The 26,181-nt window shown below is 41.9% G+C and overlaps 3 protein-coding genes across 5 annotated transcripts; 2 read left to right on the top strand and 1 right to left on the bottom strand.

Moving 5' to 3' along the window:
- Positions 1–501: 501 nt before the first annotated feature.
- Positions 502–7,600, bottom strand: LOC118393017 (tetratricopeptide repeat protein 16). 3 transcript variants are annotated; one of them, XM_035785153.2, is made up of 14 exons: positions 7,451–7,600; positions 6,098–6,288; positions 5,882–5,972; positions 5,571–5,714; positions 5,309–5,409; positions 4,605–4,734; positions 4,159–4,373; positions 3,636–3,928; positions 2,899–3,040; positions 2,592–2,757; positions 2,089–2,225; positions 1,805–1,876; positions 1,530–1,689; positions 502–1,278 (listed from the first exon to the last, which is right to left on the bottom strand). In XM_035785153.2, the coding sequence occupies exons 2-14, from the start codon at positions 6,286–6,288 to the stop codon at positions 1,111–1,113; spliced, it is 2,010 nt and encodes a 669-aa protein (XP_035641046.1). In that variant the 5' UTR covers positions 7,451–7,600; the 3' UTR covers positions 502–1,110. The 3 variants fall into 3 exon arrangements, with proteins under 3 accessions (XP_035641046.1, XP_035641045.1, XP_035641044.1); XM_035785152.2 differs by having other exon boundaries at positions 7,013–7,542; XM_035785151.2 differs by lacking the exon at positions 7,451–7,600 and having other exon boundaries at positions 6,098–6,511.
- A 140-nt stretch (positions 7,601–7,740) lies between these two features.
- LOC118393018 (solute carrier family 2, facilitated glucose transporter member 8-like) lies at positions 7,741–22,356 on the top strand. The gene is made up of 10 exons (XM_035785156.2): positions 7,741–8,065; positions 8,263–8,425; positions 8,648–8,854; positions 9,087–9,186; positions 9,943–10,154; positions 10,568–10,717; positions 16,370–16,478; positions 16,977–17,144; positions 20,948–21,093; positions 21,426–22,356. Exons 1-10 carry the CDS (start codon positions 7,974–7,976, stop codon positions 21,567–21,569), a joined length of 1,491 nt encoding a protein of 496 aa, XP_035641049.1. The 5' UTR covers positions 7,741–7,973; the 3' UTR covers positions 21,570–22,356.
- An 864-nt stretch (positions 22,357–23,220) lies between these two features.
- Positions 23,221–25,970, top strand: lcn15 (lipocalin 15). The gene is made up of 7 exons (XM_035785157.2): positions 23,221–23,389; positions 23,967–24,106; positions 24,423–24,499; positions 24,846–24,956; positions 25,079–25,180; positions 25,358–25,383; positions 25,491–25,970. The coding sequence occupies exons 1-6, from the start codon at positions 23,297–23,299 to the stop codon at positions 25,381–25,383; spliced, it is 549 nt and encodes a 182-aa protein (XP_035641050.1). The 5' UTR covers positions 23,221–23,296; the 3' UTR covers positions 25,491–25,970.
- Positions 25,971–26,181: the final 211 nt, after the last annotated feature.

Here is a 26,181-nt window from a genome sequence, read left to right as displayed (position 1 = left end):
CATTGGACAGACACCATTGAGAAGATTTGGGTGGTATCTGGCGTACGGTGTATGAACATGTACTTTCATATTACTTTCTCCGCTGTTCCACTCCGCATGTGACGATGCCACTGCTCTCAAATTCTTATACCGGCAAGGGGAGCTTGAGGAGACTTTGTACTGTTCCTTCATTCTGGTCAGAAATTAAGCCAAATGAAGTATTGTTTGTTCAGCAATTGAAATAGCTGGTATGGATGGATGGAGTGCATGTGATCAGCTACTGCTGGGGTGTTTTCCACAGGATTGAGTGTCACAACTCCTTTCTCCTCCAATGTTACTACAGTGCTGGGAGGGGGCAGCTGCTTCGCTCTCAAAACAACAACTTCTCTCCAGTCTCCCATGTACAATATGCTACAATCCCCAACTATTACACACTGTAAACCACTTTATTGCCACGCATAAAATATTTTACACTCTAGATCTATTTACAGGACCAGTATGAATTCAATCTATACAATGGTCTATAATCTGGATAAATATCTTTTAATTTGGCAAAACATCCTTTTCAGACAAATTTCCAACACAAAACAATCTGTTAAAAATAAAGGTTTACTGTATACTGTTAAAAAAGAATAGCTAAACAGACAATGGTATTACCATTCAACTAAATTCTCAAGCTTATAGAACCAACACAATAGAGCTACAGTACAGTATCTCCATCCTTTATGTCTGTCATATCACTGAATTTCGCTACACTCGCATTAACATCTGCTAACCATGTGTATGTGACAAATAACATTTGATTTGATTTGTCATAAGCCCTTCACATGTCTCCATATGCCTGTTAATCTATGGACATAAACAATACAAACACTTGAGGAAAATACCATAACAAAATCATTGTGCCCTGACAATCTAGATTAATGGATCAATTAAATAAATCCAAACAGGTGAGGTGGAACTATGGAAAATTGTGCCTCTACTGACACCTATTGGATTAAGAACAATATGGTACCATCACAACCTCTACATTACTATGGCCACACTCAAGCTTAGAGGGCTGAAGAGCAACAGTGGACCAACAGTTCCACCATGTCAAACGAACAGTAGTAAATGCCATAGTGTTGCTGCTCATTTGGAATTCACTCCAAACCCCCCAAACTTCCTCCAGTGGTATGGCCTGTCCTTTGAGCCCAGTGCAGATTGCTCCTGTTCCACTGTGCAGCCGGGGGACAGATGGGGCCCGTCATAATGTAGAGGCTGCCGCCATTCGAGGGCCAATCGCACTGCTCGCTTCACCTGGCACAGCAAACACAGAAAGTGCACCTTTGGTCAGTATGAGAGATGCTCTCAACGGGTGGAGGATCCAACTAAAACAAATACTGATCAATGGTGAATGTGAGTGGAAAGCATGAGCGTTTTATGTGATTTGGTGAATAAGAGGTATGGAAAAGAGAGTTTGAATTGAAGGGCTTTATTGAGTGACCTCATTAGATGAGGTTAGATGAGTTTGTCTGTCCCAGTGTCTGGATGTCTTCCTGGTCTCGTACCTGCTGGTTGATCCTGACAATCTGCTGGTATACCTCCTGCGGGGCCACACGGGCTTTAAGAGGCTCCGCCCCCTGGTCGAACTGGTCCTCTGAGGATTGGCTGTCAGACTGGCTGTCTGCGTCATGCGACAGGGTTATCTTGTCAAGCTCACTGCACATTCTGGGGAAACAGGTTAAGGAAATCTGTAATTAGCATCCACCACAGTTAGTTTGTACACTTTGGGACTGGTGAACACACCCATATTTAGCCTATGAAAGGACTACAAATCACTTACAATTGAGACTCTCTGTTGAAAAAGCTTATTTGTAGTCCAGGATAAGGCTTCATCTGGACCTGTGCAACTGCCCTTTAAACAAAATATGTCAAAAACATTAAAGTACTTGAGGTGTGCTTAATTTAGCTTGGATTCTGCACTTTGGGAACTATTCCACTGGTTATATTGTACCTGGCAAACTAAACCAAGTGAAGATTAAGTATTGGACATATATCTTTCTGACTCAGGTCTGACCTGTTTAGCAGTAATAGGAAGGGGTTGCAGACAAACAGTGCTAGCCTAACCTTAGCACGGAGGATGTAGATTGTTTGCAGGCCTGGATGCTGTCCATCAGCTGGGCTTTGACCGTCCTGGCCGTTTCACTGGACAGAATATCTGACACGGAGCAGCCTGGGAATAGACTCAGCAGCAGAGGGACCACCTACACACAAACACACACACTCACACACACACACACACACACGGACAGATTTACTACAGCAGTCAGTTCTGCACCGTGGGAGTTCCGCACCACTTTATGAAACATTTATTACATAAAATGAAATGTTGGTTAAAAGAATCAACCATTCATGTATTTATAAAAAAACATGTTTGGTTTCCCCCAACTGCATAGGAAACAAGTAGTGAGAGCTTTGTACTTGCATAACAAGGGCCCTTCGTATTTCCTGACAAACTCCGTTAAGCCCTTGCCATAAAAGCTCAGAATATCTGGTCCATAGTTTTTGTACAGGCCAAGGTTAGTTTTATGGATAGCGTGGATGAGACATATAGGCCTTGAGGGTCTTGCCTGATCATTAGTGGGGTCCAGGATGAGGGTACTGATGGCATCCTGCTTGGCCCCCTCAACGTTGGGCAGTTTACTGTGGGCTTTGGCTCGGTTCTCATAGTACCGGCTAACTCCAGGGTTATAATTGATGGCCTCAGAGAACTTGTCAGCTGCCTCCTGGTACTTCCTGCGGTGAAGACAAGAAACAGTGGTGTGGATGATAGACAGACTCACCGGTCCTGGTAGCAGTGTGTTTCCAGGGTGTTGTGGATGAGACTCACCGGTCCTGGTCGCAGTGTATTCCCTGGGTGTTGTGGATGAGACTCACCGGTCCTGGTAGCAGTGTGTTCCCAGGGTGTTGTGGATGACAGCGAGGCGGATCCTAATGACCTGGTCATCAGGAGAGATCTCCTTCGCCTGCTGGTAGTCAGCCAGGGCAAACTCCCACTCATCCTGCTTGAAGAAACAATCTGCACAAGCCACAACCACCTTTATAAATATCTGAAGTGATGTGTGCGGTCTACCCAGATGCACCCATTCCTGAAATGGGATGTTATGGATGTAGGCATAGCCACGGAAAGTAGGAGTGCTGAGGGTGCTGCAGCGCCCCCTGATAATCCGTTTTTTTTATTTTTAAATACACAAAATTAGTGCCCTGGCCCTTTATTACTCCGGTATAAGCAAACAAAAATAGCCTTCAGCAGCGCGGGGAGAAAAAAAAAAGGTCAGCACCCCAACCTCTAAACATCTTCCCATGGCCATGGATAGGTACTGACTTTCTGCATTAACGTATTCAAGTTGTATGAGGAGATATAAAATCACCCGTCACTTCAAACACATTCTCTTTTGATCTCAGAGACTCCTGCCCACCATCTATAGTTATACAATATTGTTATTTCACTGGGCCAGACTTCAATTGCACCTTTTTCAAGAGGGAGCCCACAGTCTTCCTCACTTAATTTCACCTCAGCCAAACTCACCTCCTTCACCTCCACCCCCCTCAGACATACCTCACTTCCCTGATCTTACCCTCCTCTATTATCCCCTCCGCTCATTTCTTCTCACCTCCTCTGTTGATGTAGAGGCCACTCTCCTCCTTTTGCTCCTGGATGGCCTTGTTGAGCAGCAGGACTGCCTCTGTGTAGAAGCTACGGGAGAAGCACTGCACAGCAAAGTCGTTGTAGGTGAGCACCAGCTGGACCTGGGCCTCTCCCTGCACGGCCCTCCAGTCTTCCTGGGTGTGTCCGCTCAGCTCCGACCCCTGGTCTCCCGCATCTCCAGCCTCACTCAGCTCCACAGCCAGGACCAAGTCCTCAATGGCAGCAGTAAACTCTTTCAGCCTGCGGTACAGAATACCCCTATGGTGCAAAATACTACATATTAGTGGATAATAGACAGTATATATCCTCATTTACTATAGATTGGTAGAGAAGCTTCTCCTAACAGGTACATGTAGATGTATATCTCTTCAGTGGTAGCAGAGAACGGTATGGTAAAATGGGGTCAGGCATGTATCAGATAAACCACAGGCCTAATCAACCACCTTGCTTGGTGTATCAGAACCTGATAAATACTCTGCCATCAACACCTGAAGAGGTAGTGCCGCCCAGTCTCAGGGCAATGCTCTAGGGCTGTGTTGATCTTGGACAGGGCCTCTGTGAGCTCCCCTGCCAAGGCCCTGCTGACGGCCTGCTGCCTGGCCCTTTCACTGGCCTCCTCTAGCTGGCCCAGCAGGGCACCTGCCTCTGGGCACGACGGACTGAGAATCAAAGCGGACCTCAGATCATGGTAGCACATTTTTACCTGTATAGAGAATTGTGCAGTCATTACATTACATTGCATGTAAATTAGACTTTTGATCATTTATATAGATAAAAGTGGCAATGACGTCACGTGTTGAGCTAGTACATAAGCTATTTATCCCTAGGGTTAAAACTAGAAATCGCCACCCCTTTGTTCTTTCTAGCATGGTATTGTCAGATATTGCCCAGTGTTTAACACAGAGGTAACGGAGTGTGAGAGTGTACTACTGACCTGGTTGAGCTGTTTGTGGAGCCGTGCTCTGAGGGTGAACAGATCTGCGGTCTGAGAGTCTGCCTCCAGCCAGTTACTGACCAGCCTCAGACAGTCAGTATAGCGGCCCAGGGCCGTCAGACATGCCAGGCTACAACAGCAACAAAGGGGGACACTTCAGTGGTTCACACTTTAAATCTTAGGTGAATAGCACCATCACATGGCTGTACAAGGTGTCTGTCTATCTGTAGAGACGGCTGAGGTCAAAGGATCTCACATGACCTCCTTATGCCGCGTCCACACAGGTTATTGCCGTACGGTACATTTTACGTAGTCTTCACAATCCAAGTGCTGCATCACAGCAAAAAGATTCACACCACACATTAGCAACTTCTTCTGTGGTTTACTACTGACACCACGCGGCAAAGAAACACACAAGCTTTAAAAATCCAACGCATGCGACACACTGCACGCAGTGCCACGAACCGCAACCTAGTCCCGCAGATGAGTCGCAGCAGTGCAGATTGTCTCCCAATTAAATGAATGGACATCTGCCGGAATTTGCCGGAATTTTACAGTTTGACGCAACCGGTATGCACGAGGCGTTAGGCAGATAACATATGGATAAAGCTAAAGAAAGTGTTTGTAAATAGAGGAAACAGTAATACATATATTATTTTTATGCACGTAGCTCTCCATGTGAATAACTCGTATTTCACACTGACCTCCTCATGTGATATGACCTGCAGCTAGGCTTGAGCTCGGCAGCCTTGGCAAACGACTCCAGAGCATCCAGGAACATGCCCTTATCATACAAACATTGGCCCTGTGGAGTGGACAAGATTTTATATATTACAAACTGTTTTCAAGTGAAAGCAAGAAGTATTTCAATAGTGCTGGATGCTTGCTTGACTGTGTAGGAATGATCATCCTGTTTGCATCACATAGCAGGCCGCTTTGGGGGACATTCTCCCTCCTCACTCTCACCTGTAGGTAATAGATGAAGGCTAGACGTGTGTGTAAGGTCTTAGTATGAGGCTCCAGGAGGCAGGCATGCCTGTAGCTGACGACTGCAGACTGGAAGTCACATAACTGTAAATAGGCCTCCGCCTGGCTCACATAGAGCTGGGTCTGGAAGTCAGGACACGTATGCCAACTTCAGACAATTCTTTCAGACAAATCAGACTATATTTCAGTTAAACAATCAACCTCACTCCCATCTGTTCTCCTTCCAACAGCAGTTACTATAGATATTCAGAATAATTTGGTACTTGATGTCAATTTATGTGGTTCTGTACCTGTTTCGGCTGAAGATGGATAGCTTTGGTGAAAAATGTCACAGCCTTTGAAAATTGGGACTCTGCCATTGCCTCTTCTCCATTCTCATAGCTGCAAATGGTTAAATATAGGTGAGTGACCCTTGGCAAACTCATCTTCAGAGATCCTATTGACATGTGATCAAAGTAATACATTGTCAAATAAGCTGCATCAACCTGTTGCCATGTCAAACTCACTGTTCAATGGCTTTGTTTGTTAAAATGTAAACGAGATCAGGCCGGTCCCCTCTCCGGCTTTCAGATGATAGGAAAATGCTGCTGGACCCAAAGAGCCGGCAGATGGCATGTTTACGCCGCGCCTCCACGAGCACTTCCTCCGACACAGCAGTGGGGAACAAAACCGTGTCGTCGTCCACCTGTTGGTCCATCTTCAGAGCAGGAACAGACATGCCTTATATTATGCAGTTAACGTTAGCTAGCAATTTGTTGGCATTCATAGCTAATGTAGGGGATCGCAAAAGTGCCTACTTTATCATTCTAACGTACCAAAGTATTTGCATATAACAGGGTAGCTAGCTACTTAGCTATTAGTGCGAAAAGTTTCTACAGTTGTTTTTCTCTCTTTGCTTTCAGTCCCTGTTGAGAGCGCCATGTAACCAAGGGAACGAATAACATGTGCATGAGCGGCTAGTGGATTTACCACGCCTATTCTGTCTGATTGATCACAAGCTTTTGTTACATAAATAATTACAATTGTAATGTTTTGAGAAGAATTTCTAACTTTAACCTGAAAGGCAAAGGATAATCAATTTGTTTTACTCGGCCAAAATCGGTCCATAAAAATAGGCACACGAAGTGAGGAATTTTTGTATGGCACTCAAGGAGAGAGTGGGCTGATTCGATTATGCTGAGCTCCCGGGGACCCCTGTAATACTGCTCGTGGCGTGCAAAGGCGGGAGTCGCGCCCTTCTCAAATCGAACAGTAATCTGCTCCGCTCAGAAACACACAATATCTATTTTATATTACATAAATCTTCGAATTAATTTTCAAACTAGTTTTCATTGAGAAGGCAGATTAAGTGTTTTTTTTTCAAAGGCAATCAGGTGAAAATAGCATCCTTATCATTACTCCGTGCTTAATTACTTACGTACATTTTGTTTTGAGGCAATTTTGCCGTGGTCTTTGAACGGGGCTCCTGGCACACGCCCAGGAGACGGCGCGGTTCCAAGCGAATTTACAATCAATTTTCACCCGGGTCGGATTAATCGAATCCCCTCATAGTGAATTTGGTCAACAATTATTATTTGCTAATTTCCTACACGAGGCGGATTTAATCGAATGTACATTTCGTAATAGTTAGGTTGTTACAAATACACTGGAGTGGACGCACGTGGCATTTAGGCAATAAAAAAAACAATTACTTGAAATGAGAAGTGTGCCTGTTGTCAGAGCTAGATAGAGGATTTTTAAGCAATAAGGCACGAGTGTGGTATATTGGCCATATATCACAAACCCATGAGGTTCCTTATCGCTATTATAAGCTGGTTACCAACGTAATTAGAGCAATACAAATACATGTTTTGTCATACCCGTGGTATACGCCAAATAGTTTATCTGTGTCGTTTACAGTTTCAGCAAATTAAGCATGTGGGCAAAGCCACATGTACTACATGTGTGCAAAGCCATGAGCTAGCGAGATCCTATTGGCGCGTTGTAGCAGATATTAGGGAACGCAATTCCCTGTGAAACGAACGAAACTGCGTCCTGGGAACAGCTGCACTTTTATTTTGAAAAACCAAACCGGAAATTGCAATTAATTGCTAGCGTGTGCATCAACTGATTATATGAAAACACAAGACCAGATTTCACAATCCGCTGGTCGGTCTCTCAGTTGACAACATTGAAACGAATATATTGCTTTAAAAATTGTAATATAATTATGATTTTCGTTCTTTTCTGATCATTGTCGATTTGAATTTGGTGGTTCTAGTCTCACGCGCGGTGGTAGTTTTCAATTCGCGTATTCTTTTGCACAGGTTTGCTAAATTATCTGTCGCTGGCTCTGCATGTTCAACATTCATGGTTGTCAAGTGACTGCGAACAGGACAAAACATGATTGAAATCCAAAATGAGTCAAGACGATTGCTTGATACAGAAGATGGAGAAGACATAGGAGTGAGGTCGGAACAGGACTCATATCTTGAGTAAGTTTGTTATTGATTGTTAGAAACATGTCTGCAATAAAAGTTTTAACCCAATATCTTTGGTGGCCCTATACCACATAACATGATGTTGTTCTTTACTAAAAACAGTCTCGTGTTGTTGAGATGAAGTCTTATATGTAATGTTATTGTTACAATAGATACTGATTTGTAACCCCACCTGTTCTGTCTTTCAACAGCAAGGTGAAGAATGGAAAGCTGTTCCTGGCCACTCTAGCAGCTGTCCTTGGTCCCTTGAGTTTTGGGTTTGTATTGGGGTACAGTTCCCCTGCCATCCCTGAACTAAGCACAATCACTGACCCAAGATTACGACTAGATGATGACGAGGCTTCGTGGTTTGGGGTAAGATCAATGCTGGGTCCCATGACAAGAATGTTTTTTTCCCCCCCTCTCATAACCCCACTAGGATATGCTTTGAATCCTTGTCATGCTATAACAAGGACCCAGAGTTATTCTTGGTCAGGCCATGCCACTCTTGGAGGGGGTGGGGACTTAGGGCCCTAATAATTCCTGAGTGGATGAAAGTGGAAATTAGCCACTTATTTGACTGTTTTTGTTTTGTAGTCTATCGTGACGATTGGAGCTGCTATAGGAGGTCTACTCGGCGGTTGGATGGTGGACAAGATCGGGAGGAAGCTGAGTCTTATGTTCTGCTCTCTACCTTATATTTTTGGTTTTACTATCGTCATTGCTGCTCAGAATGTCTGGATGCTGTATCTTGGGAGGGTACTCACAGGACTGGCAAGTGGGGTTACGTCACTCGTGGTGCCAGTAAGTACTATGGAATGTCTACTCTTATGCTATCAGTTTAAGGTCAGAGGGAGTTACAATTGACCATGATAAGTGTATTATGTGAATGCCTGCATTCTAATGATCTTATTTCATCATGCAGTTCTATTTTACATAGCACCTCAAATGTTGAATTATTGATATTGATATGCCATGCTGCTTACTCTTCCTGTGTGAAAATTGTTTTTCACTTTTCTCTTCCTCTGTGCCCTAGCTGTACATCTCAGAGATTGCCCATGAGCGTGTCCGTGGGACAATGGGCTCCTGTGTTCAACTCATGGTGGTCACAGGAATCATGGGGGCATATATAGCAGGTATGCCACAGTAGGTGTCCGTTTGTTAGCAGTATTTGGATGTTATGTCTTTATCGTTTTGAATCTCATGAGAAAGTCTTAATTTAAAAAAATATTGTATCTGGTCAGTGGAGGGGATTTCTGACCATGTCACTAAGGATTTCTCTGTATTGTACAACTTTGACAGAGGTTATAACAGTAGTCATACGGGTAGAGGTTCATGTTTTAATGATGTGGTGCAAGGTTTTCCAATCCCAATCAGTATTGGCAACTGAACCTTGATAAACACATCATGTCATGTGATCATCATCACCAGGAATGATCAAGATTCCACCCTGCTAACTGAGAGCTCTCATTTGTGCCAGCCTCCCAAGCCACCGCTATGCCTAATCAAGTTACTGACATGACATGCTTGTTTCTCAAGATACTTTCCTCAATAGACAGTACTATTGCAGGCGTGGTAGGCTGTTTTGTCTCATTATTGTCTTCTGTTTAGAAGGAATGGTCTTTGGCTGAGGAATGTTGTAAGGCAGAGGCTTTTCATTTTCCCATTGTCTGCATGTGCTCTTCTAATTATGCATATTTCAATTTAGGGGGGGGGGGGTGGATACTAATAATCGACACTAGATTTTCATTGTTCATCTTCTGGAGTTGCATAATATCAACACCACTGTATGTGGAATCCAGAATGTCAGTGGTTAATTTTCACTGGGAAGGATCCAACTAGGGTCATCCCACTACTGTCCTCTCACATTCCCTACTCTACTAACATCCCAGGGATGTTTCTGGACTGGCGCTGGCTGGCAATCTGCTGCTCCATCCCACCCACCATGATGATGGTGTTCATGTGTTTCATGCCCGAGACCCCCAGGTTCCTGTTGTCTCAGGGTAAACGGAGGGAAGCCGAGGAGGCAGTGCGCTTTCTGAGGGGGCCAGATGCCCCTGCAGAGTGGGAGTGTGCCCGCATTGAGGATGCTTCTGACGACCAGGTGAGCTTTGTGTATTCCCTAATAATCAGGAGGTATAAGACTTGCTTTGAAAAAGACATTGTGCAATGGCATAATACAAGGGACAAAGGTATGGATTGTGAAATATTGAGTCACCTCTGTGTTGCACTTAACCAAATCAATAAGAACATGTGGGGGAAAATCCAAAACTTTCAGCTGAAGGAACTCTTGTCTTTACTTGCATGGTTTTGTATCTGAGTGAGTATATTCTGGTCAGCCCCACTACTATATGGAAGCAGAGCAGAGATAAACTTGGCAGAGCTGAGAAACGGTTGTCATCCATTCAGTGGATATAGTGTGAGGAGAATCGGGAACAAAGAAGCATGCTAACACATCTGACTCATGTTAATGGGAATAAGAGGGTGTGATGACTGTGTGCTTTGTGTTAAACCCAGGGAGGTAGTTTGGGGATGGCTGATCTTAAGGACCCTGGAGTATACAAGCCCCTTGGAGTGGGCATCATGTTGATGCTCTTCCAACAGCTCACCGGTATCAACGCCATCATGTTCTATGCTGAGACTATCTTTGAGGAAGCCCATTTTAAGGTAAGAATTGTTAAGTGTTATTTGAGGTATTTTGGCTGCTGGAATGAGCTATTTTATTTTTTATGATTACAGTTTTAATACATTGATCAAAATTATAAATGCAACAATTTCAAACTTGACTGAGTTACAGTTCATATAAGGAAATCAGTCAATTTAAATCAATTAAAACTGACATTTTCAGCTTCCAGGAATTGTGTACATATTCTTGCGATGTGGGGATGTGCATTATCATGCTGAAACATGAGATGATGATGGTGGTGGATGAATGGTACAACAATGGATCTCAAATGTGCATTCAAATCTCCATTTGATAAAATGCAATTGTCTTCATTGTCCATAGCTTATGCCTGCCCATACCATAACCCCACCGCCACCATGGGGCATTCTGTTCACAATGTTGACTTCAGCAAACCCCTCGCCCACATGATGCCATTTGCCCGGTACAATTGGAACCGGGATTCATCTGTGAAGAGAACACTTCTCCAGCTTGCCAGTGGCCATTGTGACTTTACTTTCATTAATCTGATTACTTATTTATTTAATCCACTAACTATGTTTAATTGTTACCCGATTTTAAAATGATCATCTAACAATTAACTCAAAAGGAATTTGGGGCACCACGGAAGAGATAAAGAGTTATCATCTCCTTAATTAGTCTATGGTATATCTATTAAATCGATAAACAGCAATCTTATTCATTATTACCGCACATCATCATTCTAAACAGTTGTAATCTCATGCATCTGCAAAAAACCCAGCCTATGGGCCTCCTGGGTGGTGCAGTGGTTAAGGGCGCTTTACTGCTGTGCCACGAGAGACTGGGTTTGCGCCCAGGCTCTGTTGTAACCAGCCGCGACCGGGAGGTCCGTGGGGCGACGCACAATTGGCATAGTGTCGTCCGGGTTAGGGAGGGTTTGGCCGGTAGGGATATCCTTGTCTCATCGCGCACCAGTGACTCCGGTGGCGGGCCGGGCGCAGTGCACGCTAACCAAGGTTGCTAGGTGCACAGTGTTTCCTCTGACACATTGGTGTGGCTGGCTTCCGGGTTGTATGCGCGCTGTGTTAAGAAGCAGTGTGGCTTGGTTGGGTTGTGTATCGGAGGACGCATGACTTTCAACCTTCGTCTCTCCTGAGCCCGTACGGGAGTTGTAGCGATGAGACAAGATAGTAGCTACTAACAATTGGATACCATGGAAATTGGGGAGAAAAGGGGGGTAAAAAAAAAGCCTCATGATTCAGTACTACACAAATTGGTTTATTTACTAGCTAACTTAATAATAACAGGATACGCAACATGGAGGGGGAGAGAAAGAAAGATGCTTATCGTTCGTTGATACATTTCAGAACTATTCTCCTTAATCATATAGTTTGCACACTTCCCGTTTGGAATGAGAAATTATGTATGTATTTGTGAGTTCCTTAGTCTGTCGGAACCAGCCCTCTTTAGGAAGGTTGTTGGCCTTTCAGTGGCAAGCTGTATGGCTCTGATTGTCCGAAAGGGGTCTCCCCTGTCCCCTTTTCTACTGTTATTCCCTCTGGAAGATAGCTAGCTAGCCAGCAGTGTCGATGGTTCCCACTGGGTGATGAGACTAGCGTACAGTGATTGTCTGGAAGATGAGCTTTTCGCCAACACCTCGAGTCGATACTCAGGGTTCACATTTCCTGGTCTAATTTTAATTTCTGTTGGCAATCCTTTTATGCATTCTGACCAAAGGGGAAGGTTCCGTTAGTTTGATATGCTCTCTGGCTACTTACTTATGCAGTTTATAGGAGAGGGATTCTCTTTATAAACTCAGCAAAAAAGGAAATGTCCTCACTGACAACTGTGTTTATTTTCAGCAAACTTAACATGTGTAAATAGTTGTACGAACATAACAAGATTCAACACCAGAGACCGAAACTGAACAAGTTCCACAGACATGTGACTAACAGAAATGGAATTATGTGACCCTGAACAAAGGGGGGGGGTCAAATGTAACAGTCAGTTTCTGGTGTGGCCACCAGCGGCATTAAGCACTGCAGTGCATCTCCTCATGGACTGCATCAGATTTGCCAGTTCATGCTGTGAGATGTTACCCCACTCTTCCACAAAAGCACTTGCAAGTTTCTGGACATCTCTGGAGGGAATGGCCCTAGCCTTCAATCGCCGATCCAACAGATCCTGGAAGTGTTCAATGGGATTGAGATCTGGGCTCTTCGCTGGCCATGGCAGAACACTGACATTCCTGACTTGCAGGAAATCACGAGCAGACACTTGGTCTGCCACTGCGAGGACGATCAGCTGTCTGTCCTGTATCCTTGTAGCGCTGTCTTGGGCATCTCAGTACAGACATTGTAATTTATTGCCCTGGCCACATTTGCAGTCCTCATGTCTCCTTGCAGCATGCCTAAAGCACGTTTACGCAGATGAGCAGGGACCCTGGGCATCTTTCTTTTGATGTTTTTCAGAGTCAGTATATACAGTGGGGCAAAAAAAATATTTAGTCAGCCACCAATTGTCCATGTTCTCCCACTTAAAAAGATGAGGCCTGTAATTTTCATCATATGTACACTTCAACTATGACAGACAAAAAAAACAGAAAATAACATTGTAGGATTTTAAAAATGAATTTATTTGCAAATTATGGTGGAAAATAAGTATTAACCTCTTGGGTCGACCCGGGACGCATGCGTCCCATCTAGACATCTGCAAATGCGCTACGCTAAATGCTAATAGCACTCGTTAAAACTCAAACGTTCATTAAAACACACATGCAGGGTACTGAATTAAAGCTACACTCGTTGAGAATCCAGCCAACAAGTCAGATTTTTAAAATGCTTTTCAGCGAAAGCATGAGAAGCTATTATCTGATAGCATGCAACACTCCAAAAGACCCGCAGGGGACGTAAACAAAGTAATTAGCATAGTCGGCGCTACACAAAACGCAGAAATAAAATATAAAGCATTCATTACCTTTGACGATCTTCTTTGTTGGCTCTCCTAGATGTCCCATAAACATCACTATTGGGTCTTTTATTCGATTAAATCGGTCCATATATAGCCTAGATATCGATCTATCTATGAAGACTGTGTGATCAAGGAAAAAAACTGCGTTTTATAACGCAATGCCATTTTTTAAAATTAAAAAAGTCGACGATAAACTTTCACAAAACACTTCGAAATACTTTTGTAATGCAACTTTAGGTATTAGTAAACGTTAATAATCTATCAAATTGATCACGGGGCGATGTATATTCAATAGCTCCACGTCTTCAAATCATGTTCAGAATTTCTACTCCAAAACATCCTGTCGGAGACCGGAGAAAATGGGCTGTCTCTTCGTTTGACCAAGAAACAAAGCCTAGGCAATTGACAAGACTGGTGACATCGTGTGGAAGCTGTAGGAATTGCAATCTCGGCTCTAGGTAATGTGGTTTCCATTCAACAATACATGCAAGTGGCACATTGATATATTTTCCAATTTTCAGTGATCAGATTTTCCTGCTCTTTTCGATGAAACGCACATTCTGTTATAGTCACAGCCGTGATTTAACCAGTTTTAGAAACGTCTGAGTGTTTTCTATCCACACATGCTAATCATATGCATATACTATATTCCTGGCATGAGTAGCAGGGCGCTGAAATGTTGCGCGATTTTTAACAGAATGTTCGAAAAAGTAGGGGGTAGGATTAACAGGTTTTAAGTATCAATCTCACGATACATGGCCCCATTCATTCTTTCCTTTACACGGATCAGTCGTCCTGGTCCCTTTGCAGAAAAACAGCCCCAAAGCATGATGTTTCCACCCCCATGCTTCACAGTAGGTATGGTGTTCTTTGGATGCAACTCAGCATTCTTTGTCCTCCAAACACGACGAGTTGAGTTTTTACCAAAAAGTTCTGTTTTGGTTTCATCTGACCATATGACATTCTCCCAATCTTCTTCTGGATCATCCAAATGCTCTCTAGCAAACTTCAGACGGGCCTGGACATGTACTGGCTTAAGCAGGGGGACACGTCTGGCACTGCAGGATTTGAGTCCCTGGCGGCGTAGTGTCTTACTGATGGTAGGCTTTGTTACTTTGGTCCCAGCTCTCTGCAGGTCATTCACTAGGTCCCCCTGTGTGGTTCTGGATTTTTTTTCTCATTTTGTCTGTCATAGTTGAAGTGTACCTATTATTAAAATTACAGGCCTCATCTTTTTAAGTGGGAGAACATGCACAATTGGTGGCTGACTAAATACTTTTTTGCCCCACTGTAGGTCTCTTTTAGTGTCCTAAGTTTTCATAACTGTGACCTTAACACTAACAGTTACAGACTGTAGGCAATTAAATACCGTTCCACAGGTGCATGTTAATTTATGGTTCATTGAACAAGCATGGGAAACAGTGTTTAACCTGTTGAGTGTAGGGGGCAGTATTTTGATATTTGGATGAGAAACGTACCCAAATGAAACTGCCTATTTCTGAGGCCCAGAATTTAGAATATGCATATAATTGTCAGATTAGGATAGAAAACACAAAAGTTTTCAAAACTGTCAAAATTTTGTCTGTGAGTATAAAATAACTGATATTGCAGGTGAAAACATGAGGAAAATCCAACAAGGAAGTGCCTAAGAGAAACATCTCCCTGTTCCATTGCATGCCTTCCCTCCATTTAAAGGGATATCAACTTTCCCTATGGCTTCCACATGATGTGAACTGTCTTTAGACATAGTTTCAGGCTTCTATTCTGAAAAATGAGCGAGAAGGATCACATCGCGTCAGTGGATGGCTGGATGCCAGCAGAGTTTTGCATGCGCAACAGCTTGGAGCAGACATTTTCTCTCTCCTGTTGAAATAATATCGGTTATTGTAAAAACAACCTGAGGATTGAGTATAAAAAAACTTTTGACATGTTTCTACGTACTTTACGGATACTATTTGGAATTTGTCTGCCCCGTCGTGACCGCTCGAGCCTGTGGATTTCTGAACAAAACGCGCCAACCAAATGGAGGTATTTTGGATATAAAAATAATCTTTATGGAACAAAAGGAACATTTATTGTGTAACATCTGAAGATCAAAGGTAAGAGATTATTTTAATTGCTTTTCTGACTTTCGTGACCAACTTTGCTGCTAGCTGTTTGTGATGTTTTGTCTGCTGAGAGTGATGTCCTAACATAAACGCTTGGATAGCTTTTGCTGTAAAAAAAAAAAAAAAAATCTGACACGCTAGGTGGATTAACATTCCTGCAGTCAGCATGCCAATTGCACGCTCCCTAAACTTGAGACATTTGTGGAATTGTGTTGTGTGAAAACTGCTAATTTAAGTGGCCTTTTATTGTCCCCACAAAGTGTACCTGTGTAATGGTCATGCAGTTTAATCAGCTTCCTTGTATGCCACACCTGTCAGGTGGATGGATTATCTTGGCAAATGTAGAAATGCTCACTAACAGGGATGTAAACAAATTTGTGCACACAACTTAAGATCAGCTCATTAAACATGGGACCAACACTTTACATGTTGCATTTGATATTTTTGTTCAGTGTCGATTTATTGGTTCAATTTGTTTGTTTTTACACATTACTATTCACAAGCTGTAATATGATCCAAATAATATCAATACTATGGATATTGACATGCCAGTTGGGTTAAATGTATTAAATGGCAGATGTTGATTTTGTTTTTCAGAACAGCAATGTTGCTACGGTGGTAGTAGCAGCAATCCAGGTAGTGTTCACTGCAGTAGCAGCATTGGTCATGGACCGCGCTGGAAGAAAGCTTCTCCTCATCCTCTCAGGTGCATATGTCTCAAGCGTGTCTGTGTAATATCAGATACTTAACTTTCCTCCACCACTGATAATAATGCATCAATTGAGTCCTTTGTGGCAATCCCGCTCAAAATGTAGGGGGTGGAAATAAGGCGCTGTCAAGCTTGACATCAGATTATCTCACCCAAACTGGGCCCCAACTCCCTAAAAATAATTGTTTAATGGCGGACATGCATAAATATGGAGGCCTCCATGCACTTACCACAAATGCCTCGTTTGCTGTATTGTAGCTTGCTCTCCATTATGCTTTTTGGTTCTTTTTTTTTTTTGTATCGGCATTAGCACAGTATCAGCACAGTATATGATCCAAATCTCCAAAGACACCAGCAATTCAAAAATAAGAAAAAGATTGAGCCATGTCGCGTGCCATAGTTTTAGAACTATGACATCATGTCTGTACTCTGCCATCTTTATGCTTGTTCACCAATGTGAAAAATGTCAATTTCTCCCCCCCTTTATATATCAAGGAGTTTCTATGTGCCTAAGCACTGCTGCCTTTGGTGTCTACTTCAAGTTGTCCAGTGAAACCCATGGTAACTCCTCAGGACTTTACCTAGTAGAGAGTCCCCTTGCAGAGAACCCTGCGGTTGGGCTGTCCTGGCTCGCACTGGCCAGCATGGGCTTCTTCATCACAGGTGAGCTCCACACTTGGATTGGGCTCTGTCTAGTCTAGAAAACAGTGACTACTGTTGCCCAGCAAACTATCCTGGCTAAATAAAGACATTTTAAAACAAATTGTTGGCAATGTACAGTGCATTTGGAAAGAATTCGCACCCCTTCCCTTTATCCACATACAGCCTTATTCTAAAATGTATGACTTTTTTTATACCTCATCAATGTACACACACTACCCCATAATAACAAAGCGAAAACAGGTTAAAAAAAATGTTTGTACATCTATGTAAAAAAAACAAAAAAAAACAACGTTCACATAAGTATTCAGACCCTTTGCAGTGAGACTCGAAATTGAGCTCAGGTACATCCTGTTTCCATTGATTATCCTTCAGATGTTTCTACAACTTGATTTGGCATCCACCTGTGATGAATTCAATTGTTTGGATATGATTTGGAAAAGCACACAACTGTAAGGTCCCACCGTTGACACAGTGCATGTCGGAGCAAAATCCAAGCCATGAGGTTGAAGGAATTGCTGTTGGATTGTGTCGCGGCACAGATCTGGAGGAAGGGTACCAAAACATTTCTACAGAATTGAAGGTACCCAAGAAAAGTGGCCTGAATCACTCTTATATGGAAGAAGTTTGGAACTACCAAGACTCTTCTAGAGCGGTCCACCCGGCCAAAATGAGCAATCTGGGGAGAAGGGCCTTGGTCATGGAGGTGACCAAGAACCCGATGGTCAGTCTGACAGAGCTCCAGAGTTCCTCTGTGGAGATGGGAGAACCTTCCAGAAGGACAACCATCTCTGCAGCACCTCACCAATCAGGCTTTTATGGTAGAGGTTTCACAGAAGCCGCTCGGGAAAAGGCACATGACTGCCTGCTTGGAGTTTGCCAAAAGGCACCTAAAGGACTCTGACCATGAGAAACAAGCTTCTCTGGTCTGATGAAACAAGCGAACACAGGAGTGGTTTTGGGACAGGTTTCAATGTTCTTGCGTGGCTCGGACTTGAACACGATCAAACATTTCTGGAGAGACCTGAAAATAGCTGTGCAGCTAATAAATAATAGTTTTTGTAGATTCTCATTTATACATGATATAAATTAGGATCAAGCTCCTTGATTGGATAAAAATGATAACTTTTACACTTCCCTGTGGTACTTTTATTTTATTTATCCCCATCTAACCTGACAGCGCTTGAGAGGATCTGCAGAGAAGAATGGGAGAAACTCACCAAATATAGGGGTGACACGCTTGTAGCGTCATACCCAAGAAGACTCGTTGACACTGACATCTTGCTTCCGGACAAGCTAAACACCTTCGGACGCTTTTGAGGATAACACAGTGCCACCGACACGGCCTGCTACCAACGACTGTTGGCTCTCCTCTCCTCAACCTCAGGAGGCTGAAACTTGGCTTGGCACCCACAAACTTTTACAGATGCACAATTGAGAGCATCCTGTCGGGCTGTATCGCCACCTGGTGCAGTCTGCACAACGCATCGCCGGGGGCAAACTACTAGGACACCTACAGCACCTGATGTCACAGGAGGGCCAAAAAGATCATCAAGGACAACAACCACCCAAGCCACTGCCCGTTCACCCTGCTATCATTCAGAAGGAGAGGTCAGTACAGGTGCATCAATGCTGGGACCGACCGACAGACTGAAACAACTTCTATCTCAAGGCCATCAGACTTTTAAATAGCCATCACTAGCACATTAGAGGCTAATGCCTTAGACTTAATCACTGGCCACTTTAATAAACGGAACACTGGTCACTTTAATGTTTACATATTTTGCATTACTCATCTATGTATATACTGTACAGTCGTGGACCAAAAGTTGAAAGAATGACAAATATTAATTTTCAAAGTTTGCTGCTTCAGTGTCTTTAGATATTTTTTTTTGTCAGATGTTACTATGGAATAAGTATAATTACAAGCATTTCATACGTGTCAAAGGCTTTTATTGACATTTACATGAAGTTGATGCAAAGAGTCAATATTTGCAGAGTTGACCCTTCCTTTTTCAAGACCTCTGCAATCCCTGGCATGCTGTCAATTAACTTCTGGGCTACCTCCTGACTGATGGCAGTTCATTCTTGCATAATCAATGCTTGGAGTTTGTCCGAATTTGAGTTTTTGTTTGTTCACCCGCCTCTTCAGGATTGACCACAAATTCTCAATGGGATTAAGGTCTGGGGAGTTTCCTGGCCATGGACCCAAAATATCGATGTTTGTTCCCAGAGCCACTTAGTTATCACTTTTGCCTTACGGCAAGGTGCTCCATCATGCTGGAAAAGGCATTGTTCATCACCAAACTGTTCCTGGATGGTTGGGAGAAGTTGCTCTCGGAAGATGTGTTGGTACCATTCTTTATTCATGGCTGTGTTCTTAGGCAAAATTGTGAGTGAGCCCACTCCCTTGGCTGAAAAGCAACCCCACACATGAATGGTCTCAGGATGTTTTACTGTTTGCATGACACAGGACTGATGGTAGTGCTCAACTTGTCATCTTTTTTCCGGATTCCCCAAACAATCGGGAAGGGGACTTTACAACAGTCCTCAGCAGCCCAATCCCTGTACCTTTTGTAGAATATCAGTCTGTCTGTTTTTCCTCGAAGTGTCTTCTTTGCTGCCCTTCTTCACACCAGGCCATCCTCAGTCTTTGCCTCGCTGTGCGTGCAGATGCACTCACACCTGCCTGCTGCCATTCCTGAACAAGCTCTGTACTAGTGGTGCCCCGATCCCGCAGCTGAATCAACTTTAGGAGACTGTCCTGGCGCTTGCTGGACTTTCTTGGGCGCCCTGAAGCCTTCACAACAATTGAACCACTCTCCTTGAAGTTCTTGATGATCCGATAAATGGATGATTTAGGTGCAATCTTATTGGCAGCAATATCCTTGCCTGTAAAGCTTTTTTTTATGTAAAGCAATGATGACGGCACGTTTCCTTGCAGGTAACCATGATTGACAGAGGAAGAACAATGATTCCAAGCACCACCCTCCTTTTGAAGCTTCCAGTCTGTTATTTGAACTCAATCAGCATGACAGAGTGATCTCTATCCTTGTCCTCGTCAACACTCACTCCTGTGTTAATGAGAGAATCACTGACATGTCAGCTGGTCCTTTTGTTGCAGGGCTGAAATGCAGTGGAAATGTTTTTTGGGGGGATTCAGTTAATTTGCATGGCAAAGAGGGACTTTGCAATTCATCTGATCACTCCATAACATTCAGGAGTATATGCAAATTACCATCATACAAACTGAGGCAGCAGAAAATTAATATTTGTCATTTTCAACTTTTGGCCACGATTGTATTCTATTCTACTGTATCTTAGTCTATGCTGCTCTGACATTGCTCGTCCATATATTTATATATTCTTAATTCCATTCCTTTACTTAGATTTGTGTGTATGCTGTGAAATTGTTAGATATTACTGCACTGTCAGCGCTAGAGAAACAAGCATTTCACTCTGAATACTTATGTAAATGTGTGATTTTAGTTTTGCTAAAATGTATAACCTGTGTTTGCATTTATAATTATTGTGGGGTAAAACAATTTAATACATTTTAGAAAAGGGCTGTAGAGTAACAATCTGGGAAAAGTTGAGGGTTTTGAATACTTTTCGAATGCACTGTAGGAGTGTTTCGTAATGTTTTTAGAGTATAGTGGGTTTAGTCACCTATAAGTTGTTCCATGTCTTTTGGCTATAATATTGAAATGACTATTAACCATAAAATATAAATGAGTATAAGTTCAGATCTGACATTTTGCCTTGTGTGATATGTTTTCTCATCGGCATAACCTGTGTCCGTTCAGGTTTTTCTCTTGGTTGGGGTCCCATCCCCTGGCTGGTGATGTCTGAGATCTTTCCTTCGCGAGTAAAGGGGTTTGCCAGCTCTGTTTGTGTCCTCACCAACTGGGGCACTGCCTTCATCATCACCAAGACCTTCCAGGACCTGATGGTGAGCTGGTGCTGATTTGGGGCATCGTGTGGCAGACGAGGGGGATAAAGGGATGTTTTGCAGGCAGAGGGCTTGGCAGGAAGCCATTTTGCAGTTATGGTTTGCATGTTCTTAGCCTAATAGAGACAAATGTCTTCAACATGTTTTATTACAGATACACACAAATGGCTATGTATATATTTAGATACTAAACACGTCGAGCAAGGTAGTTTCGTGCAGTGTCCAAGACAAAACACAGTTTACAGGATCAGCTAAGATGTCTGAGGTAATACTGGTAACTGTAAGGATGAATTTGGGAATTGTAATAACAATCCATGATGAATTTATTTCAGGACCTTCTAACCAATGCTGGGACCTTCTGGCTGTTTTCTGGGTGTTGTGCGCTCAACATAGTCTTCACCATCCTCTTCGTCCCGGAGACCAAAGGCAAAACTCTGGAGCAGATCCAGACACAATTTAAAGGGACTCCAGAATAATTAAGCTACAATAGACTAACTTAATGCCAACCCCAAATATAACATCAACGACAGCGTTTCCTGATACTTTGTGGTCAATAGTTTTCTGGATGGTCCTTAGCGATAGATTATCTCATTCTGTGACTTGAAAAGGTATAAATGGTTGTGGCTGACTTATGCCTATTTGATACGCTCAGACTTAATAGTGGGCCTTGCATTCTGAGCCATTGGCCTTTTGGGCATCCTGAATGAATGCTGGACCTCCTCAGCCCCCTTTTTTTAAGGGTTATTTTACCAACAACAAAACATTTCTGGAATAGTTTATATCTGGAATAGTTTCACATCACACTTGAGGATTTACAAAATATGTGTGCTCCAGAAATATTTGTTAATTCAACTTACAATGCTTGCATTTCATTATGTTTTATGTATTTTTTTGGGGGTAAAAGTACAAGAACAGTTTACAACATTTTCAAATGTGAGAACAATTAAGGCTATGTGCATGTAAGTTAGAATTTGGCCCATATTGATAATTAGAGACTTTACTGATTTAATGTTCTCTTTGTACCATGGGGGTATTATTTGTCATGTTTTTCTTCTGAAATAACTAAATGTTTTTACTGAAACATATTAGGAAGGTGGAGAAAAGTATGTCATTTTGGTAAGAATGGCTGTGACTACACATGAAGTATCAATGCACACTGTAATATAATGTGTTATACTATTACTGGTGCCAAAACATTGAAACTGAATGTGCTACAATAGTGAATGGTCATAATATCATGTTAATAAAATCTTGTCTATTTCATCCATACCAGTACATTGTTTTTTACCATAGACATTCTATTGTTTTCTTATTCTGAATAGTTCTAGGGGTTATGGGGTCTGTTCAGTGGGCACTCAACTGTATGAAAGCCTAGCGGTTAGAGGGTTTCCAGTTGTTAACCCAGGTCTGATGGGAAAATTCTGGCGGGAAGTGAGCTGGCAACCGGAGCTGGTATCAAATCCTAGATGCCATTGCCTGCTGTTGTGCCCTTGAGCCCAACAACTGCTCCATGGGCGCCCAGTGTGCATCCCCTTCTAACCTGTGTGTCTGTTGGAGGGGATGGGATAAAAGCAGAAGTCGACTAAGTGTATAATTGATGAATAAAGTGATTTTAATAAGACTACATGGAATTGCTATTGCAATGAAATGAGTGTGTGACTAACCCTTGAGACTTTTCTCAAACTTGTGGTGGGTCGTTTGATCGCCTACACCTGCAATTATCTGCCTTATTTACCATCTTACATTTGTATAAACTTGTAAGACCATTTGACTTCTGCACTTTTAACGTCATTAACATTTTCCGAGATTATACAGTATGTCGTCATGTTTTAAATCCTTTCAACTGTGAATGGAAATGTCAGCTTCTTTGTTTCCTGGCCTCACGTTAGGAATGAGTCCATTATGTTAAGCATATTTTATCACCTCTGTTAAGACTAGATGCATCATTACAATGTGGAAGTTACATTCTGATAAACATTTTTTTGTTACTTTATCCTTTGAAAAGTGAATATGCATTACCCACAGGGTACAGGAATGTGCAATTACCTAATTGGTGACAGGTGAATGTGAAGGCGGCATTAGGAACATTTCCAAGTACTTAGAGGAAGATATAAAGGTCCACATCCAGGAGACCTCCCACTTATCTATTTGATTCTACCTGCTTGGTCTCACAACAGGGTCAGTATTTCTCTATTTGTTCATCATGTTTTTAGTGGTGACCGTCTTCAGCGTGATGCTATGGACTCAGTGTATCAATGCTGATATTCATCCACAACAGGACTTTGATCTACAAAGGGTGAGAACAATGGTATATTTGTCAATGTGCTGTGGTAGTCTTTTTCTGATAAAAGCACTGTGGTTCTTTGATCTTTTTTTTTTACAGGTTTTACTCTTTGTTAAATGCCTGCTTTAGACCATTTTATTTATTCTCTGAAATCTGATTAAATAAATGTTATGTATCTATGGTAAATGTCTGTGTCTAACCATAGTATATGGAAATCCTTGTTTGAATCAGAAAAGTTACTGAATTGAAAAACAAACAGTAGTGAGGTCAAAGAACAGTGGAATTTCAACTTTGTTGTTGTTTGTTTAGACCATTACATAAGATTGGTCTTTTTGTGTGTTTTGAATCCTGTTTTTTGAACATTTATTGTAACGCGTACCCTGAAATATTATTTTAAAGCAATTATTAATATTTGTTCTTCATTTTAAACAATGCTGTTCTCTCGTCACTATATATTTAAAAACACAATTGTGTTATTGAATTGTTATTACTATACTTGATGGATTTTGATGGAAGGATTTTATTTCCCTATTTAATGTTGTAGGGAATAATGTATTGTCTTTATTAAAATTCTTAGTTTTTTGCTCAGTTTTCAGGACAGTGGTATCGTGTTGGCCTGGCATATGACTCGCCAGAATTTGTGCCATGGAGAAGTTATGTGCAGGTCTCCAATGGGAATGTAACCTATGATATGGATGGCAATGCCAACCTAACCGTATGGGGGACAGGGTATTTACCCTATTTTGTCTTTTAAATGAGATCTACACTCCAACAAATAAAAACATTGTAGTTTTTAGGAACATTACACATATTTGTCATTAAGTCAACACTGGGATAAACGTTATACCTACTTTATGACTTTCAGTAATAGGCCATTGTAAATGCTTATCAATGTTTATAAATTCTTATAGATGCTTATGTTTATAAATGCTTAAATACTCAAGTAGTGAAAGTAAACACTATGTGTATTCATACTTATTAATACATGTTATAAATACTTGCAGCACACAAACCCATAACCCCTTTCTCAATTTCCTGTTGTCAGGTTAAAAGGTTGCATGTGTCGTGTGTACTACTACCAGAAGACTGACCTCCCAGGCCAGTTCAACTACTTTAGTGACCGTAAGTTGTGCTTCCTGTCTCGAGCTGGTTAGAGGAGATGGTATGAGGGAGGAGACACAGTACAGCATGGGGTAAATGTAGAAATAGACACGCCGATGTTGACACTGCAGTGGGAGGGGGAGTACAGACATCCGTTTCTTATGTATGTTAGATTCTAACCCTAACCCTTCCCATAATCCATTTGTGTTTCAATGTATGATGAAGTTTACTGATCCACTAATTATCTGTGCTATTTTTGTTGCTGTGCGGTTTCATTTGTCTCTTTATGGTATCATGTCCTGAGCCTGTAAAGAAAAAACATTTCAAACCATAAAGTATTCTAACTAACAAATGACCTAATTGACAGGCCATCAGATATTGAAGGACATCACCGTGGTAGAGAGCAATTACACTGAATATGGTCTGGTGGTGAAATACAAGAAGATTGTGAAAGAATTCTCCCAGGTGTCTCTTTATGGTAAAGATAATTTACATACAGAATTGCCTTTTTCATGTGGGATCCCCTTACTCCTACAGTTATTCTAGTCATTATCAAAAAAGTATGTTTTTCTCAATATTTCCCACTCTGTTTTTCTTAAGGTCGCTCTCCAACGCTGAGAAAAGAATTGGTGGAGAGATTTAGAAACTATTCTCTGTCTCTGGGCTTCTCTGCAGACTCCATTCTGACCCCATCGTTCGTAGGTAAATATGACTGATCAAACACAGCACAAACTGTGTTTGTAGCGTAGGACTTGGACTGGTGCCATTGAACTGTATATAATCATTGTGCCACTTTAAAAAAAGTACTAAATGTGTTATGTTATGCTTTAAAATTTCACCTTTTGTTATTTTCATTTTTTCATTCGACTACTTATACAGATCCCTGCTCTGATTGCGGGCATTAAGTGAGTAGAAATTACATTAATTGAGAATAACATTTCTATAGCAATGGGGTTTTCTGAGCGTTTCTGTGTGCTGCTTTTTATATAATACAATCTGCTCACTTTTTAAGGACCTAACAGCAAACATTGGTTAAAGAACTCCACACCATCATACTGGACCAAGATAGGAGCGCATCAGCCTTAAATATCCTGGGTCTTCTGTTTCGCTCTCTACTTCACATACATGTATTGTACAATAACACTATTGAATACACAGAGAACTGTTGCCATACTCTATAACAAGTCTGAGTCATATTACTCATATACGTCACTGCCTCAAGTGTTGTACATGAAGAATCTGTTGTATTTAATATGGGATAGTGGGTTGAAATGTCTTGAAGGTTGACATTGGAAGCTATCAATATAACCCTATTACCTGAGGGAAAATAGAGGCCTGCTTAACATTATTGCTGAATCACTCAACATCGCTTTACATCATTAAACCTTTCTATTTAAATCTCAGGTTTTCTGTAAGCAAATGTACACCATTTATACTGTATACACAGGTCCAGAAATCAACAATAAACAAGATTTTGAATAGAATAACTTCATTTTCCCCTTGAGGGAACTTCTTGTCTGGTGAAAACAAAAAAAGGAACTTGTGTATTTGTTTAATTGTACTTGAGCAGATCTGCCCCACATTTTACCAAACCATTTCAGCTCCCTCTAGTGGGTCTTAATAATGCCATTTAAGAATTTTGTCAGTGTTCATTCAATTTCAGTATAGCCCATGATTTTAGTTTTTTAAGAAATGTCCTCCCA

The sequence above is a fragment of the Oncorhynchus keta genome, chromosome 14 (genome assembly GCF_023373465.1).
Source record: "Oncorhynchus keta strain PuntledgeMale-10-30-2019 chromosome 14, Oket_V2, whole genome shotgun sequence".
NCBI lineage: Eukaryota > Metazoa > Chordata > Actinopteri > Salmoniformes > Salmonidae > Oncorhynchus > Oncorhynchus keta.
This window is presented reverse-complemented; position numbering and strand designations above follow the sequence as displayed.